An 18294-nucleotide genomic window follows, 5' to 3' on the forward strand; every position below is an offset into this window, starting at 1 on the left:
TTAGGACAGGGCCTTGCATAACCTCTGGCCCCTCCCCTTTTAAGTCAGCACAAGATACGAGAAGGTCCTGGCTGCAGCTTGCAGAACAGGGGACGGGAGCACAGTTTTTGCTGTGGCTACATGTGTCGCTCAGCCCGCAACAGGCCTCATCGGTTAGTGGTGCTGCAATCATGTTGAGGCCTACCCCTAATCCTAGCTCTTAGTTATTGACCGACCCGTGTAGTCCCTGCTCTACTTGACAAAAAGAGGTACTTAAACAAACAAAATAAAGTCAACAAGATATTTTAAAACACCATGCAAAGAAAAAAACGGAACAGACATACATTGTAGTTCAGCTCTACTTAGCCAAGTCGCCAAGATATTTTAAAACAACATGCAAAGAAAAAAACGGAACAGACGTACATTGTAGTTCAGCTCTACTTAGCCAAGTCGCCAAGATATTTTAAAACAACATGCAAAGAAAAAAACGGAACAGACGTACATTGTAGTTCAGCCCTATTTAGCGAGAAAGATCAAACATTAGAGCTTATAATGCAGGCCACCCGCCAAACAAAGAGACACTAGAAAACCTCTTACAAACATCGCTCCAACTGTTGTTCCACCAGAATTACATGTCAGGGGAAAGCGCGAACGCAGTCCCCCAGTATAAGAAATTGTGCAGTCGAGATTCCCACATTTGGGGAATTCGCAAAGGTCAGCACAGCCTGAGTGCAATGGTTGAGCCTCGCCTTGGGCGAACCACCTACTTGATCATGGTATTGCCCCTGCCAGGTAAGTATGAGCCTTCCTGCCTGTCTGGGAAGTACCCTGCAAGGGTGTAGGCAGCCGGAGAAGGGTGCGGAAAGTCTTAGGACAGGGCCTTGCATAACCTCTGGCCCCTCCCCTTTTAAGTCAGCACAAGATACGAGAAGGTCCTGGCTGCAGCTTGCAGAACAGGGGACGGGAGCACAGTTTTTGCTGTGGCTACATGTGTCGCTCAGCCCGCAACAGGCCTCATCGGTTAGTGGTGCTGCAATCATGTTGAGGCCTACCCCTAATCCTAGCTCTTAGTTATTGACCGACCCGTGTAGTCCCTGCTCTGCTTGACAAAAAGAGGTACTTAAACAAACAAAATAAAGTCAACAAGATATTTTAAAACACCATGCAAAGAAAAAAACGGAACAGACATACATTGTAGTTCAGCTCTACTTAGCCAAGTCTCCAAGATATTTTAAAACAACATGCAAAGAAAAAAACGGAACAGACGTACATTGTAGTTCAGCTCTACTTAGCCAAGTCTCCAAGATATTTTAAAACAACATGCAAAGAAAAAAACGGAACAGACGTACATTGTAGTTCAGCCCTATTTAGCGAGAAAGATCAAACATTAGAGCTTATAATGCAGGCCACCCTCCAAACAAAGAGACACTGGAAAACCTCTTACAAACATCGCTCCAACTGTTGTTCCACCAGAATTACATGTCAGGGGAAAGCGCGAACGCAATCCCCCAGTATAAGAAATTGTGCAGTCGAGATTCCCACATTTGGGGAATTCGCAAAGGTCAGCACAGCCTGAGTGCAATGGTTGAGCCTCGCCTTGGGCGAACCACCTACTTGATCATGGTATTGCCCCTGCCAGGTAAGTATGAGCCTTCCTGCCTGTCTGGGAAGTACCCTGCAAGGGTGTAGGCAGCCGGAGAAGGGTGCGGAAAGTCTTAGGACAGGGCCTTGCATAACCTCTGGCCCCTCCCCTTTTAAGTCAGCACAAGATACGAGAAGGTCCTGGCTGCAGCTTGCAGAACAGGGGACGGGAGCACAGTTTTTGCTGTGGCTACATGTGTCGCTCAGCCCGCAACAGGCCTCATCGGTTAGTGGTGCTGCAATCATGTTGAGGCCTACCCCTAATCCTAGCTCTTAGTTATTGACCGACCCGTGTAGTCCCTGCTCTACTTGACAAAAAGAGGTACTTAAACAAACAAAATAAAGTCAACAAGATATTTTAAAACACCATGCAAAGAAAAAAACGGAACAGACATACATTGTAGTTCAGCTCTACTTAGCCAAGTCGCCAAGATATTTTAAAACAACATGCAAAGAAAAAAACGGAACAGACGTACATTGTAGTTCAGCTCTACTTAGCCAAGTCGCCAAGATATTTTAAAACAACATGCAAAGAAAAAAACGGAACAGACGCACATTGTAGTTCAGCCCTATTTAGCGAGAAAGATCAAACATTAGAGCTTATAACGCAGGCCACCCGCCAAACAAAGAGACACTAGAAAACCTCTTACAAACATCGCTCCAACTGTTGTTCCACCAGAATTACATGTCAGGGGAAAGCGCGAACGCAGTCCCCCAGTATAAGAAATTGTGCAGTCGAGATTCCCACATTTGGGGAATTCGCAAAGGTCAGCACAGCCTGAGTGCAATGGTTGAGCCTCGCCTTGGGCGAACCACCTACTTGATCATGGTATTGCCCCTGCCAGGTAAGTATGAGCCTTCCTGCCTGTCTGGGAAGTACCCTGCAAGGGTGTAGGCAGCCGGAGAAGGGTGCGGAAAGTCTTAGGACAGGGCCTTGCATAACCTCTGGCCCCTCCCCTTTTAAGTCAGCACAAGATACGAGAAGGTCCTGGCTGCAGCTTGCAGAACAGGGGACGGGAGCACAGTTTTTGCTGTGGCTACATGTGTCGCTCAGCCCGCAACAGGCCTCATCGGTTAGTGGTGCTGCAATCATGTTGAGGCCTACCCCTAATCCTAGCTCTTAGTTATTGACCGACCCGTGTAGTCCCTGCTCTACTTGACAAAAAGAGGTACTTAAACAAACAAAATAAAGTCAACAAGATATTTTAAAACACCATGCAAAGAAAAAAACGGAACAGACATACATTGTAGTTCAGCTCTACTTAGCCAAGTCTCCAAGATATTTTAAAACAACATGCAAAGAAAAAAACGGAACAGACATACATTGTAGTTCAGCTCTACTTAGCCAAGTCTCCAAGATATTTTAAAACAACATGCAAAGAAAAAAACGGAACAGACGTACATTGTAGTTCAGCCCTATTTAGCGAGAAAGATCAAACATTAGAGCTTATAATGCAGGCCACCTGCCAAACAAAGAGACACTGGAAAACCTCTTACAAACATCGCTCCAACTGTTGTTCCACCAGAATTACATGTCAGGGGAAAGCGCGAACGCAATCCCCCAGTATAAGAAATTGTGCAGTCGAGATTCCCACATTTGGGGAATTCGCAAAGGTCAGCACAGCCTGAGTGCAATGGTTGAGCCTCGCCTTGGGCGAACCACCTACTTGATCATGGTATTGCCCCTGCCAGGTAAGTATGAGCCTTCCTGCCTGTCTGGGAAGTACCCTGCAAGGGTGTAGGCAGCCGGAGAAGGGTGCGGAAAGTCTTAGGACAGGGCCTTGCATAACCTCTGGCCCCTCCCCTTTTAAGTCAGCACAAGATACGAGAAGGTCCTGGCTGCAGCTTGCAGAACAGGGGACGGGAGCACAGTTTTTGCTGTGGCTACATGTGTCGCTCAGCCCGCAACAGGCCTCATCGGTTAGTGGTGCTGCAATCATGTTGAGGCCTACCCCTAATCCTAGCTCTTAGTTATTGACCGACCCGTGTAGTCCCTGCTCTACTTGACAAAAAGAGGTACTTAAACAAACAAAATAAAGTCAACAAGATATTTTAAAACACCATGCAAAGAAAAAAACGGAACAGACATACATTGTAGTTCAGCTCTACTTAGCCAAGTCGCCAAGATATTTTAAAACAACATGCAAAGAAAAAAACGGAACAGACGTACATTGTAGTTCAGCTCTACTTAGCCAAGTCGCCAAGATATTTTAAAACAACATGCAAAGAAAAAAACGGAACAGACGTACATTGTAGTTCAGCCCTATTTAGCGAGAAAGATCAAACATTAGAGCTTATAATGCAGGCCACCCGCCAAACAAAGAGACACTAGAAAACCTCTTACAAACATCGCTCCAACTGTTGTTCCACCAGAATTACATGTCAGGGGAAAGCGCGAACGCAGTCCCCCAGTATAAGAAATTGTGCAGTCGAGATTCCCACATTTGGGGAATTCGCAAAGGTCAGCACAGCCTGAGTGCAATGGTTGAGCCTCGCCTTGGGCGAACCACCTACTTGATCATGGTATTGCCCCTGCCAGGTAAGTATGAGCCTTCCTGCCTGTCTGGGAAGTACCCTGCAAGGGTGTAGGCAGCCGGAGAAGGGTGCGGAAAGTCTTAGGACAGGGCCTTGCATAACCTCTGGCCCCTCCCCTTTTAAGTCAGCACAAGATACGAGAAGGTCCTGGCTGCAGCTTGCAGAACAGGGGACGGGAGCACAGTTTTTGCTGTGGCTACATGTGTCGCTCAGCCCGCAACAGGCCTCATCGGTTAGTGGTGCTGCAATCATGTTGAGGCCTACCCCTAATCCTAGCTCTTAGTTATTGACCGACCCGTGTAGTCCCTGCTCTGCTTGACAAAAAGAGGTACTTAAACAAACAAAATAAAGTCAACAAGATATTTTAAAACACCATGCAAAGAAAAAAACGGAACAGACATACATTGTAGTTCAGCTCTACTTAGCCAAGTCTCCAAGATATTTTAAAACAACATGCAAAGAAAAAAACGGAACAGACGTACATTGTAGTTCAGCTCTACTTAGCCAAGTCTCCAAGATATTTTAAAACAACATGCAAAGAAAAAAACGGAACAGACGTACATTGTAGTTCAGCCCTATTTAGCGAGAAAGATCAAACATTAGAGCTTATAATGCAGGCCACCCTCCAAACAAAGAGACACTGGAAAACCTCTTACAAACATCGCTCCAACTGTTGTTCCACCAGAATTACATGTCAGGGGAAAGCGCGAACGCAATCCCCCAGTATAAGAAATTGTGCAGTCGAGATTCCCACATTTGGGGAATTCGCAAAGGTCAGCACAGCCTGAGTGCAATGGTTGAGCCTCGCCTTGGGCGAACCACCTACTTGATCATGGTATTGCCCCTGCCAGGTAAGTATGAGCCTTCCTGCCTGTCTGGGAAGTACCCTGCAAGGGTGTAGGCAGCCGGAGAAGGGTGCGGAAAGTCTTAGGACAGGGCCTTGCATAACCTCTGGCCCCTCCCCTTTTAAGTCAGCACAAGATACGAGAAGGTCCTGGCTGCAGCTTGCAGAACAGGGGACGGGAGCACAGTTTTTGCTGTGGCTACATGTGTCGCTCAGCCCGCAACAGGCCTCATCGGTTAGTGGTGCTGCAATCATGTTGAGGCCTACCCCTAATCCTAGCTCTTAGTTATTGACCGACCCGTGTAGTCCCTGCTCTACTTGACAAAAAGAGGTACTTAAACAAACAAAATAAAGTCAACAAGATATTTTAAAACACCATGCAAAGAAAAAAACGGAACAGACATACATTGTAGTTCAGCTCTACTTAGCCAAGTCGCCAAGATATTTTAAAACAACATGCAAAGAAAAAAACGGAACAGACGTACATTGTAGTTCAGCTCTACTTAGCCAAGTCGCCAAGATATTTTAAAACAACATGCAAAGAAAAAAACGGAACAGACGCACATTGTAGTTCAGCCCTATTTAGCGAGAAAGATCAAACATTAGAGCTTATAACGCAGGCCACCCGCCAAACAAAGAGACACTAGAAAACCTCTTACAAACATCGCTCCAACTGTTGTTCCACCAGAATTACATGTCAGGGGAAAGCGCGAACGCAGTCCCCCAGTATAAGAAATTGTGCAGTCGAGATTCCCACATTTGGGGAATTCGCAAAGGTCAGCACAGCCTGAGTGCAATGGTTGAGCCTCGCCTTGGGCGAACCACCTACTTGATCATGGTATTGCCCCTGCCAGGTAAGTATGAGCCTTCCTGCCTGTCTGGGAAGTACCCTGCAAGGGTGTAGGCAGCCGGAGAAGGGTGCGGAAAGTCTTAGGACAGGGCCTTGCATAACCTCTGGCCCCTCCCCTTTTAAGTCAGCACAAGATACGAGAAGGTCCTGGCTGCAGCTTGCAGAACAGGGGACGGGAGCACAGTTTTTGCTGTGGCTACATGTGTCGCTCAGCCCGCAACAGGCCTCATCGGTTAGTGGTGCTGCAATCATGTTGAGGCCTACCCCTAATCCTAGCTCTTAGTTATTGACCGACCCGTGTAGTCCCTGCTCTACTTGACAAAAAGAGGTACTTAAACAAACAAAATAAAGTCAACAAGATATTTTAAAACACCATGCAAAGAAAAAAACGGAACAGACATACATTGTAGTTCAGCTCTACTTAGCCAAGTCTCCAAGATATTTTAAAACAACATGCAAAGAAAAAAACGGAACAGACGTACATTGTAGTTCAGCCCTATTTAGCGAGAAAGATCAAACATTAGAGCTTATAATGCAGGCCACCCGCCAAACAAAGAGACACTGGAAAACCTCTTACAAACATCGCTCCAACTGTTGTTCCACCAGAATTACATGTCAGGGGAAAGCGCGAACGCAGTCCCCCAGTATAAGAAATTGTGCAGTCGAGATTCCCACATTTGGGGAATTCGCAAAGGTCAGCACAGCCTGAGTGCAATGGTTGAGCCTCGCCTTGGGCGAACCACCTACTTGATCATGGTATTGCCCCTGCCAGGTAAGTATGAGCCTTCCTGCCTGTCTGGGAAGTACCCTGCAAGGGTGTAGGCAGCCGGAGAAGGGTGCGGAAAGTCTTAGGACAGGGCCTTGCATAACCTCTGGCCCCTCCCCTTTTAAGTCAGCACAAGATACGAGAAGGTCCTGGCTGCAGCTTGCAGAACAGGGGACGGGAGCACAGTTTTTGCTGTGGCTACATGTGTCGCTCAGCCCGCAACAGGCCTCATCGGTTAGTGGTGCTGCAATCATGTTGAGGCCTACCCCTAATCCTAGCTCTTAGTTATTGACCGACCCGTGTAGTCCCTGCTCTGCTTGACAAAAAGAGGTACTTAAACAAACAAAATAAAGTCAACAAGATATTTTAAAACACCATGCAAAGAAAAAAACGGAACAGACATACATTGTAGTTCAGCTCTACTTAGCCAAGTCTCCAAGATATTTTAAAACAACATGCAAAGAAAAAAACGGAACAGACGTACATTGTAGTTCAGCTCTACTTAGCCAAGTCTCCAAGATATTTTAAAACAACATGCAAAGAAAAAAACGGAACAGACGTACATTGTAGTTCAGCCCTATTTAGCGAGAAAGATCAAACATTAGAGCTTATAATGCAGGCCACCCTCCAAACAAAGAGACACTGGAAAACCTCTTACAAACATCGCTCCAACTGTTGTTCCACCAGAATTACATGTCAGGGGAAAGCGCGAACGCAATCCCCCAGTATAAGAAATTGTGCAGTCGAGATTCCCACATTTGGGGAATTCGCAAAGGTCAGCACAGCCTGAGTGCAATGGTTGAGCCTCGCCTTGGGCGAACCACCTACTTGATCATGGTATTGCCCCTGCCAGGTAAGTATGAGCCTTCCTGCCTGTCTGGGAAGTACCCTGCAAGGGTGTAGGCAGCCGGAGAAGGGTGCGGAAAGTCTTAGGACAGGGCCTTGCATAACCTCTGGCCCCTCCCCTTTTAAGTCAGCACAAGATACGAGAAGGTCCTGGCTGCAGCTTGCAGAACAGGGGACGGGAGCACAGTTTTTGCTGTGGCTACATGTGTCGCTCAGCCCGCAACAGGCCTCATCGGTTAGTGGTGCTGCAATCATGTTGAGGCCTACCCCTAATCCTAGCTCTTAGTTATTGACCGACCCGTGTAGTCCCTGCTCTACTTGACAAAAAGAGGTACTTAAACAAACAAAATAAAGTCAACAAGATATTTTAAAACACCATGCAAAGAAAAAAACGGAACAGACATACATTGTAGTTCAGCTCTACTTAGCCAAGTCTCCAAGATATTTTAAAACAACATGCAAAGAAAAAAACGGAACAGACATACATTGTAGTTCAGCTCTACTTAGCCAAGTCTCCAAGATATTTTAAAACAACATGCAAAGAAAAAAACGGAACAGACGTACATTGTAGTTCAGCCCTATTTAGCGAGAAAGATCAAACATTAGAGCTTATAATGCAGGCCACCTGCCAAACAAAGAGACACTGGAAAACCTCTTACAAACATTGCTCCAACTGTTGTTCCACCAGAATTACATGTCAGGGGAAAGCGCGAACGCAATCCCCCAGTATAAGAAATTGTGCAGTCGAGATTCCCACATTTGGGGAATTCGCAAAGGTCAGCACAGCCTGAGTGCAATGGTTGAGCCTCGCCTTGGGCGAACCACCTACTTGATCATGGTATTGCCCCTGCCAGGTAAGTATGAGCCTTCCTGCCTGTCTGGGAAGTACCCTGCAAGGGTGTAGGCAGCCGGAGAAGGGTGCGGAAAGTCTTAGGACAGGGCCTTGCATAACCTCTGGCCCCTCCCCTTTTAAGTCAGCACAAGATACGAGAAGGTCCTGGCTGCAGCTTGCAGAACAGGGGACGGGAGCACAGTTTTTGCTGTGGCTACATGTGTCGCTCAGCCCGCAACAGGCCTCATCGGTTAGTGGTGCTGCAATCATGTTGAGGCCTACCCCTAATCCTAGCTCTTAGTTATTGACCGACCCGTGTAGTCCCTGCTCTACTTGACAAAAAGAGGTACTTAAACAAACAAAATAAAGTCAACAAGATATTTTAAAACACCATGCAAAGAAAAAAACGGAACAGACATACATTGTAGTTCAGCTCTACTTAGCCAAGTCGCCAAGATATTTTAAAACAACATGCAAAGAAAAAAACGGAACAGACGTACATTGTAGTTCAGCTCTACTTAGCCAAGTCGCCAAGATATTTTAAAACAACATGCAAAGAAAAAAACGGAACAGACGCACATTGTAGTTCAGCCCTATTTAGCGAGAAAGATCAAACATTAGAGCTTATAATGCAGGCCACCCGCCAAACAAAGAGACACTAGAAAACCTCTTACAAACATCGCTCCAACTGTTGTTCCACCAGAATTACATGTCAGGGAAAAGCGCGAACGCAGTCCCCCAGTATAAGAAATTGTGCAGTCGAGATTCCCACATTTGGGGAATTCGCAAAGGTCAGCACAGCCTGAGTGCAATGGTTGAGCCTCGCCTTGGGCGAACCACCTACTTGATCATGGTATTGCCCCTGCCAGGTAAGTATGAGCCTTCCTGCCTGTCTGGGAAGTACCCTGCAAGGGTGTAGGCAGCCGGAGAAGGGTGCGGAAAGTCTTAGGACAGGGCCTTGCATAACCTCTGGCCCCTCCCCTTTTAAGTCAGCACAAGATACGAGAAGGTCCTGGCTGCAGCTTGCAGAACAGGGGACGGGAGCACAGTTTTTGCTGTGGCTACATGTGTCGCTCAGCCCGCAACAGGCCTCATCGGTTAGTGGTGCTGCAATCATGTTGAGGCCTACCCCTAATCCTAGCTCTTAGTTATTGACCGACCCGTGTAGTCCCTGCTCTGCTTGACAAAAAGAGGTACTTAAACAAACAAAATAAAGTCAACAAGATATTTTAAAACACCATGCAAAGAAAAAAACGGAACAGACATACATTGTAGTTCAGCTCTACTTAGCCAAGTCTCCAAGATATTTTAAAACAACATGCAAAGAAAAAAACGGAACAGACGTACATTGTAGTTCAGCCCTATTTAGCGAGAAAGATCAAACATTAGAGCTTATAATGCAGGCCACCCTCCAAACAAAGAGACACTGGAAAACCTCTTACAAACATCGCTCCAACTGTTGTTCCACCAGAATTACATGTCAGGGGAAAGCGCGAACGCAGTCCCCCAGTATAAGAAATTGTGCAGTCGAGATTCCCCCATTTGGGGAATTCGCAAAGGTCAGCACAGCCTGAGTGCAATGGTTGAGCCTCGCCTTGGGCGAACCACCTACTTGATCATGGTATTGCCCCTGCCAGGTAAGTATGAGCCTTCCTGCCTGTCTGGGAAGTACCCTGCAAGGGTGTAGGCAGCCGGAGAAGGGTGCGGAAAGTCTTAGGACAGGGCCTTGCATAACCTCTGGCCCCTCCCCTTTTAAGTCAGCACAAGATACGAGAAGGTCCTGGCTGCAGCTTGCAGAACAGGGGACGGGAGCACAGTTTTTGCTGTGGCTACATGTGTCGCTCAGCCCGCAACAGGCCTCATCGGTTAGTGGTGCTGCAATCATGTTGAGGCCTACCCCTAATCCTAGCTCTTAGTTATTGACCGACCCGTGTAGTCCCTGCTCTACTTGACAAAAAGAGGTACTTAAACAAACAAAATAAAGTCAACAAGATATTTTAAAACACCATGCAAAGAAAAAAATGGAACAGACATACATTGTAGTTCAGCTCTACTTAGCCAAGTCTCCAAGATATTTTAAAACAACATGCAAAGAAAAAAACGGAACAGACGTACATTGTAGTTCAGCTCTACTTAGCCAAGTCGCCAAGATATTTTAAAACAACATGCAAAGAAAAAAACGGAACAGACGTACATTGTAGTTCAGCCCTATTTAGCGAGAAAGATCAAACATTAGAGCTTATAATGCAGGCCACCCGCCAAACAAAGAGACACTGGAAAACCTCTTACAAACATCGCTCCAACTGTTGTTCCACCAGAATTACATGTCAGGGGAAAGCGCGAACGCAGTCCCCCAGTATAAGAAATTGTGCAGTCGAGATTCCCACATTTGGGGAATTCGCAAAGGTCAGCACAGCCTGAGTGCAATGGTTGAGCCTCGCCTTGGGCGAACCACCTACTTGATCATGGTATTGCCCCTGCCAGGTAAGTATGAGCCTTCCTGCCTGTCTGGGAAGTACCCTGCAAGGGTGTAGGCAGCCGGAGAAGGGTGCGGAAAGTCTTAGGACAGGGCCTTGCATAACCTCTGGCCCCTCCCCTTTTAAGTCAGCACAAGATACGAGAAGGTCCTGGCTGCAGCTTGCAGAACAGGGGACGGGAGCACAGTTTTTGCTGTGGCTACATGTGTCGCTCAGCCCGCAACAGGCCTCATCGGTTAGTGGTGCTGCAATCATGTTGAGGCCTACCCCTAATCCTAGCTCTTAGTTATTGACCGACCCGTGTAGTCCCTGCTCTACTTGACAAAAAGAGGTACTTAAACAAACAAAATAAAGTCAACAAGATATTTTAAAACTCCATGCAAAGAAAAAAACGGAACAGACATACATTGTAGTTCAGCTCTACTTAGCCAAGTCGCAAAGATATTTTAAAACAACATGCAAAGAAAAAAACGGAACAGACGTACATTGTAGTTCAGCTCTACTTAGCCAAGTCGCCAAGATATTTTAAAACAACATGCAAAGAAAAAAACGGAACAGACGTACATTGTAGTTCATCTTTACTTAGCCAAGTCGCCAAGATATTTAAAAACAACATGGGACAGCCGTACATACGAGCTCCCAGCTCACCCCCTTTCTCCTGATTGCACAATCCCCAACAGGTGTTTTAAACCTGACTATTCAATCATATGCACATTGTTCCCAAAGTCACATGAAATTTATAATTTAAACAGACATGACACAAATTACAATGCTCCTGCACCTACAAATTCAAATATAGACCTGCACCCACTTACCTCAAATCACTTATCACACCACATACTGCACCACACTCCTTCTGATCCTCTAGGAGGGGTGTCACTAGGGTTTCTCTCTCCTCTTTTTCTTTCCTCTTTTGGTATTCCTATTTTGTTTGCGCCATCTCTTGCCATCTACCGGATGCATGTAATGACTCACAATTGTGAAGGTCCGGGTTTTGGCATAATCCACAAATATTCTAAAGGGACACTCACATGCACTTGGCACAGGCTGAGGGCATTCATTATAGTACAAGGAAAGCATGCATCAAGACTCCTTTCTGTTCTGGTGTCTATGTGGTGGGATGAACTTCCTCTAGATGTCTGAACAGCTGAGTCACTGGCAGTCTTCAAACCATGTTTAAAAACCTACCTCTTCCTGAAGTACTAAAATTCACACTGTTCTTTAAAAAAAAAAAATGTTTTGTCTGTGTTTTTCTTATTATATTAACACCCAACAGAATTTTAAGACTGATGCTGTTCTTAGCCTACAACATAACAGGCAACATAAGACAAATGCAAAACAATATGTGCGCTGCAACACCTGACTTACATAAACTGATCATTAACCCCAAACATGAGTCAGGTGCAGAGAGTCACATGGGCAGTGGTAGCTAAGTGGTTAAAGGCTCTGGGTTACTGATCAGAAGGTCAAGAGTTCAAGCCCCAGCACTACCAAGCTACCACTGTTGAGCCCTTGTGCAAGGCCCTTAATCCTCAGTTGTATAAGTAAGATAAATGTAAGTTGGTCTGGCTAAGGGCATCTGCTAAATTCTATAAAAATGTAAAAAAAAAAAAAAAAAAAGTGACATGATCAGGTGAGGTCCAGGAGATCATGGGAATTGTAGTCTCCAGTCCTTCTGGCAAAAGCACTTATATAGTACTTTTTTTAACTGAGCATGAGTGTGTTGACCCCTATAAGTAAGTTTTTTCAGAATAAGAGTCCACAGGCGAAAGTACCTTTAAAAGTACTTACAAAATGAATAAAAATATAATTTCTATTTTCAAAGGCAGGACACCCATAATTACAATACACACCCACCCATGGAATGGTAAATGGTTTGCACTTATATAATGCTTTTTTAAGCACTTGGCGACTCTACAAAGCACTTTACACTGGTTTTCATTCACCCATTAGATTGGCTGCAGAATGCATACACATTCTCATACACATACACATACACAAGTGAATGCATACACATTCACACACCAGAGGTAGCAGAGGTGCCATGCAAGGTGCTAGCTTGCCATCGGGAGCAACTTGGGGTTCAATGTCTTGCCCAAGGATACTTCAGCATGTGGAGTCATGTGGGCTGGGAATCGAACTGCCAACCCTACGATTAGTGGACAACCTACTCTACCACCACAGCCGCCCACACTTCTCCGGTATTTACATGACACTTTAGCTCATGAGTTTCTCTCACTCTTGAGAACACTGTGACCTTTTTCTCCTCTCCCCAACAATCCGTATCACAGGAATATGTTTATTTCTCTTAGTTTCTCTTGCAAAAACATTCTAACGCTCTCATATCTTCATACGATATGTACACACGGCCTGCCATTTTTACCTTGACCACCAAGCACACTGTTGCTGAGGCACATGACTGCCTGATGATTTGTGTCTAACCAATAAGATTTAAAACTATTGTCTGATACAGTGGGGGAAACACGTATTGGATGCTTCAACATTTTTTTCAGTAAATATATTTCCAATGAGGTTATTCACATGAAATGTTCACCAGACACCATTACTAACTCAAGAAATCCAGAAATATAAAGAATTCACAACATTAAAGTCCATAAATAAAGTTAATAAAGTGGAATGACGAAGGAAAAAATTACTGAACACGCTAACTGAAATGTATTTAATACGTATTGGAGAAGCCTTTGTTTGTAATGACAGCTTCAAGTCACTTCCTGTATGAAGAAATTAAAATATATCACAATGAGTGAGTGTCTGAAATTACAACTTGTTGTGGGACTTGACCATGTGCACACAGTTGATTTAGTGATTGCTGTTTCTGTAGGATCAGCAGCTAGCTCCACCCCAATCACGCACCCAGATGCTGAACGTGTCACTGAGTCATGAACCCTGGAGTCATTAGGGGGCATCATTTCAGATCTAGCTCAGAAAATAGGGGAGAATATCTCAGCCACCCTTAACCTTGCACACCAGCCCAGCCCAGTGCAGCCTAGTCCACCTTGCCAGTCTCAGTACTCCAGTGAGTGTGTTGATGCATCAGGCCTAAAGGTGACAGTGCAGCAAGATCCATCACCTCCACCAGTCTTCAGGGGCTATAAGAGTGATTCATTTACTGTGCATGAGTGGGAAGATATGATGTGCACTTATTTAAACAAAATGAAATGCAGAAGGCAAACTGATGTCTCTGATCTCATCATGAGCAGATTGGCTGGCAAAGCGAGGGATGTGGTTAAGGTGTCTGCGAAGCCACCCTGAACTGAGTGCCAGTGAGCTTCCAAGTGCAGTTTTACCATACTGAAATGCAACTTCAGTGAGTTGGTTTACTCAAACATGCCTATGGCTGACTTCTATAATAGGCGAGACCAATAGCATTTGCTAGTAAGGCTTTGAGCTGCAGCCAATCTAAATATCCTGTGCACAGATTGGAATTCTTGGCTCTTAAGTGGGCAGTGTGTGACAAGTTCAGTCACTGGCTTAAAGGCCATGAGTTTACCGTGTGGACGGATAATAATCCGCTAACATATATTATGACCATGCCAAAATTGGATGCATGCGAGCAGCGTTGGGTCTCGAAACTTGCTCCATATTCTTTTGAGATCAAATTGAGTTTTGAGAAAACTCAACGTGGTGGCGGACGCATTCAGTAGGGTTCCGTTTGTCAGGCCAGTGAGTCAGTTGCTTTTGTCAGAGCCTTATTCTGAACTGTTGAGACAAGTGGCCAGTGTAGAAGATGGAAATGTGCAAGAGGTGTTCCGACTTACCTGCCAACCACAAAAATTAGGATCAGGTACACTTGATGTTGGGCTGGATACATCAATGTCTGCTGACAACGTGTCTTCCATTCTGTCCTCCTGTGATGAATGGGAAACAGGAACTGAATGTACAGCAACATCATTTGTTGAACATCTGACCTCTTTAATCAGTGGTGATGAAGAAGTGTTTCATTCCCTTTCACTGACAGACATGCAAGAACATCAGCACAAAGACCCTGTCATTGCTAGAGTGTCTTATTATGTTGGCAGGAAGCGCAGACCATCAAGACATGAATGTGCCAATGAAAACCAATGCGTGTTGCGGATTCTGAAGCAGTGGGACAAACTTTCAGTGCTTAATGGAATCCTGTACAGAGCCATTAAAGACCCAATCACCAAGCACAAGAAGTTCCAACTTGTTTTACCTAAATTCTTAAAATCTCAGGCACTTTCGGGTGTTCACGACCTGGCTGGTCATCAAGGGCAGCCGCGCACTTTGTCTTTAGCCCGTCAGAGGTTTTTCTGGCTCAATATGGAGTGTGATGTGCAGGATTACGTGAGGAAATGTCCCAGATGTGTCCTCAGCAAAACTCTGGAACTTGCAGCAAGAGCCACTTTGGAGAGTATTAAAACCACAGCCACGTTGGAGCTTGTATGTATCGACTTCTGGTCTGCTGAGGATTGGACCAACAAATCTTTGGATGTTTTGGTGAACACAGGTCACTTCACAAAGCTAGCATATGCATTTCTGTGTCAGGACCAGACGGCTAAAAGAGTGGCTAAGAAATGGGATGTTTTTTTCTGTGTCTATGGATTTCCCCAATGCATCCATTCTGACCGGGGGCTACCTTTGAGAGCGAGCTGATTGCTGAGCTTCTTGAACTGGCTGGCATCGACAAGTCTAGAACCACTCCTTACCACCCAATGGGGAATGGTGTTACTGAACGTTTTGATAGGACATTAGGTAACATGTTGAGGTCCCTTCCACGTAGGTCTAAGCAGAAGTGGCCACAATTGGTACAGACCATGACTTTTGTGTGCAACTATACTGCACACGAAACAACATGTTTTGCCCCTTTTTACCTAATGTTCGGTAGAGTGCCAAGGTTGCCAGTTGACCTCATGTTCCAAAGTGTTTTGCGGGATAAGTTTGTTTGTGACTATAACGAGTATGTGAAATCGTTAGTCGGCGACCTCCAGTCCGCCATGACGCAAAATAATTCTGTTGTGCAACAAAGACACCAGTCCAGCCAGTACAACAAAAGAGTTAAAGGCCTACCTCTAGCCATTGGTGACCAAGTGCTTGTGGCTAACAAGGGTTGTAGAGGGAAACAAAAGATTGCTGACAAATGGGAGCCAGTCATGTACAGTGAGGGAAAAAAGTATTTGATCCCCTGCTGATTTTGTACGTTTGCCCACTGACAAAGAAATGATCAGTCTATAATTTTAATGGTAGATTTATTTGAACAGTGAGAGACAGAATAACAACAAGAAAATCCAGAAAAACACATGTCAAAAATGTTATAAATTGATTTGCATTTTAATGAGGGAAATAAGTATTTGACCCCTCTGCAAAACATGACTTAATACTTGGTGGCAAAACCCTTGTTGGCAGTCACAGAGGTCAGATGTTTCTTGTAGTTGGCCACCAGGTTTGCACACATCTCAGGAGGGATTTTGTCCCACTCCTCTTTGCAGATCTTCTCCAAGTCATTAAGGTTTCGAGGCTGACGTTTGGCAACTCGAACCTTCAGCTCCCTCCACAGATTTTCTATGGGATTAAGGTCTGGAGACTGGCTAGGCCACTCCAGGACCTTAATGTGCTTCTTCTCGAGCCACTCCTTTGTTGCCTTGACTGTGTGTTTTGGGTCATTGTCATGCTGGAATACCCATCCACGACCTATTTTCAATGCCCTGGCTGAGGGAAGGAGGTTCTCACCCAAGATTTGACGGTACATGGCCCCGTCCATCGTCCCTTTGATGCGGTGAAGTTGTCCTGTCCCCTTAGCAGAAAAACACCCCCAAAGCATAACGTTTCCACCTCCATGTTTGACGGTGGAGATGGTGTTCTTGGGGTCATAGGCAGCATTCCTCCTCCTCCAAACACGGCGAGTTGAGTTGATGCCAAAGAGCTCCATTTTGGTCTCATCTGACCACAACATTTTCTCCCAGTTGTCCTCTGAATCATACAGATGTTCATTGGCAAACTTCAGCGGGCATGTATATGTGCTTTCTTGAGCAGGGGGATCTTGCGGGCGCTGCAGGATTTCAGTCCTTCACGGCATAGTGTGTTACCAATTGTTTTCTTGGTGACTATGGTCCCAGCTGCCTTGAGATCATTGACAAGATCCTCCCGTGTAGTTCTGGGCTGATTCCTCACTGTTCTCATGATCGTTGCAACTCCACGAGGTAAGATCTTGCATGGAGCCCCAGGCCGAGGGAGATTGACAGTTCTTTTGTGCTTCTTCCATTTGCGAATAATCGCACCAACTGTTGTCACCTTCTCACCAAGCTGCTTGGCAATGGTCTTGTAGCCCATTCCAGACTTGTGTAGGTCTACAATCTTGTCCCTGACATCCTTGGAGAGCTCTTTGGTCTTGGCCATGGTGGAGAGTTTGGAATCTGATTGATTGATTGCTTCTGTGGACAGGTGTCTTTTATACAGGTAACAAGCTGAGATTAGGAGCACCCCCTTTAAGAGTGTGCTCCTAATCTCAGCTCGTTACCTGTATAAAAGACACCTGGGAGCTAGAAATCTTTCTGATTGAGAGGGGGTCAAATACTTATTTCCCTCATTAAAATGCAAATCAATTTATACAATTTTTGACAGGCGTTTTTCTGGATTTTTTTGTTATTATTCTGTCTCTCACTGTTCAAATAAATCTACCATTAAAATTATAGACTGATCATTTCTTTGTCAGTGGGCAAACGTACAAAATCAGCAGGGGATCAAATACTTCTTTCCCTCACTGTACACTGTTTCTGCCTCAAAGCCTTTCATCCACGTCTACAAGATCCGTGACAGGGCTGGTAATGAGAGAATAGTGCATCGGAATCTTCTTCTGCAATTGAACTTCCTCCCTTTGCCTGAAACAGAAATGGTTAGTTTTGATCATTAATGATGCTGAAACACTTACCCACAGTGTACCTTCACAGATGTCTGATGCAGCACGTGGTGTTGATATAACTGGGCAGACATGCAGTGGTGAGTCCTCCAATGTTGCAGAGATTGAGTCTGCAGAACACGCAGATTATGGGCAGAATGAGGCTGGGGTACTCTCACATGCAGGCTCTATGTCGAACATCTCCAATGTGGCTACTTGCGATGATGGGTGTATTCAATAAGTCTGAATTTGAGTGCTTGGTCTAAGTGTTCGAGGTGTAATGGGCACCTTAATAATGTCTATAGAATGTATTGAAATTTGGCCAATTTCAAACCATTTTTATCCTTTCATTGGGTAGATTTCAATGCTGACTGTCTCCACGGATTGTTTTGTGAGTGGACCATATACGTATGACCTGTATACAAATTTTCCTGGTGTTCTCGGAATTTTGTGTAATTCTAGGGGGGAGGAATGTAGTGGGTATGGAAAGTATTCCATAAATTTACTATATAGAATTACACAAAAGGAAATGTATACCTGAAGTGACTGTCTGGATGTGTGCATCCTCCCCTTTAATTTTCTGACTGCAGTTAGTAAATGTGAACCTCCTGTCTTTGCACCTCCTCTTCCTTTTCCACAATGTGTTTTCA

At 45.2% G+C, this 18294-nt stretch overlaps 1 protein-coding gene and 13 non-coding genes across 14 annotated transcripts in view; 1 reads left to right on the forward strand and 13 right to left on the reverse strand.

The window, feature by feature from the left end:
- Nucleotides 1–615: 615 nt before the first annotated feature.
- On the reverse strand, nt 616–779 carry LOC128634462 (U1 spliceosomal RNA). The gene has a single exon (XR_008397659.1). It is a non-coding gene; the product is annotated as a U1 spliceosomal RNA (small nuclear RNA).
- Nucleotides 780–1462: 683 nt separating this feature from the next.
- On the reverse strand, nt 1463–1626 carry LOC128634475 (U1 spliceosomal RNA). Its single transcript, XR_008397672.1, has one exon. It is a non-coding gene; the product is annotated as a U1 spliceosomal RNA (small nuclear RNA).
- A 683-nt stretch (nt 1627–2309) lies between these two features.
- LOC128634463 (U1 spliceosomal RNA) lies at nt 2310–2473 on the reverse strand. The gene has a single exon (XR_008397660.1). It is a non-coding gene; the product is annotated as a U1 spliceosomal RNA (small nuclear RNA).
- A 683-nt stretch (nt 2474–3156) lies between these two features.
- Nucleotides 3157–3320, reverse strand: LOC128634476 (U1 spliceosomal RNA). Its single transcript, XR_008397674.1, has one exon. It is a non-coding gene; the product is annotated as a U1 spliceosomal RNA (small nuclear RNA).
- Nucleotides 3321–4003: 683 nt separating this feature from the next.
- Nucleotides 4004–4167, reverse strand: LOC128634464 (U1 spliceosomal RNA). The gene has a single exon (XR_008397661.1). It is a non-coding gene; the product is annotated as a U1 spliceosomal RNA (small nuclear RNA).
- A 683-nt stretch (nt 4168–4850) lies between these two features.
- LOC128634477 (U1 spliceosomal RNA) lies at nt 4851–5014 on the reverse strand. Its single transcript, XR_008397675.1, has one exon. It is a non-coding gene; the product is annotated as a U1 spliceosomal RNA (small nuclear RNA).
- A 683-nt stretch (nt 5015–5697) lies between these two features.
- LOC128634465 (U1 spliceosomal RNA) lies at nt 5698–5861 on the reverse strand. The gene has a single exon (XR_008397662.1). It is a non-coding gene; the product is annotated as a U1 spliceosomal RNA (small nuclear RNA).
- Nucleotides 5862–6465: 604 nt separating this feature from the next.
- Nucleotides 6466–6629, reverse strand: LOC128634466 (U1 spliceosomal RNA). The gene has a single exon (XR_008397663.1). It is a non-coding gene; the product is annotated as a U1 spliceosomal RNA (small nuclear RNA).
- Nucleotides 6630–7312: 683 nt separating this feature from the next.
- On the reverse strand, nt 7313–7476 carry LOC128634478 (U1 spliceosomal RNA). The gene has a single exon (XR_008397676.1). It is a non-coding gene; the product is annotated as a U1 spliceosomal RNA (small nuclear RNA).
- Nucleotides 7477–8159: 683 nt separating this feature from the next.
- LOC128634479 (U1 spliceosomal RNA) lies at nt 8160–8323 on the reverse strand. The gene has a single exon (XR_008397677.1). It is a non-coding gene; the product is annotated as a U1 spliceosomal RNA (small nuclear RNA).
- Nucleotides 8324–9006: 683 nt separating this feature from the next.
- Nucleotides 9007–9170, reverse strand: LOC128634491 (U1 spliceosomal RNA). The gene has a single exon (XR_008397687.1). It is a non-coding gene; the product is annotated as a U1 spliceosomal RNA (small nuclear RNA).
- Nucleotides 9171–9774: 604 nt separating this feature from the next.
- LOC128634490 (U1 spliceosomal RNA) lies at nt 9775–9938 on the reverse strand. The gene has a single exon (XR_008397686.1). It is a non-coding gene; the product is annotated as a U1 spliceosomal RNA (small nuclear RNA).
- Nucleotides 9939–10621: 683 nt separating this feature from the next.
- Nucleotides 10622–10785, reverse strand: LOC128634467 (U1 spliceosomal RNA). The gene has a single exon (XR_008397664.1). It is a non-coding gene; the product is annotated as a U1 spliceosomal RNA (small nuclear RNA).
- Nucleotides 10786–14751: 3966 nt separating this feature from the next.
- LOC128633919 (uncharacterized) overlaps nt 14752–18294 on the forward strand; it is a 28520-nt gene continuing 24977 nt past the window's right edge. Inside the window, exon 1 of the mRNA XM_053683450.1 lies at nt 14752–15259. Within this exon, the coding sequence (XP_053539425.1) occupies nt 14752–15259 (508 nt within the window). The remainder of the gene's footprint in view (nt 15260–18294) is intronic.

The sequence above is a fragment of the Ictalurus punctatus genome, chromosome 1 (genome assembly GCF_001660625.3).
Source record: "Ictalurus punctatus breed USDA103 chromosome 1, Coco_2.0, whole genome shotgun sequence".
NCBI classification, from domain to species: Eukaryota; Metazoa; Chordata; class Actinopteri; order Siluriformes; family Ictaluridae; genus Ictalurus; species Ictalurus punctatus.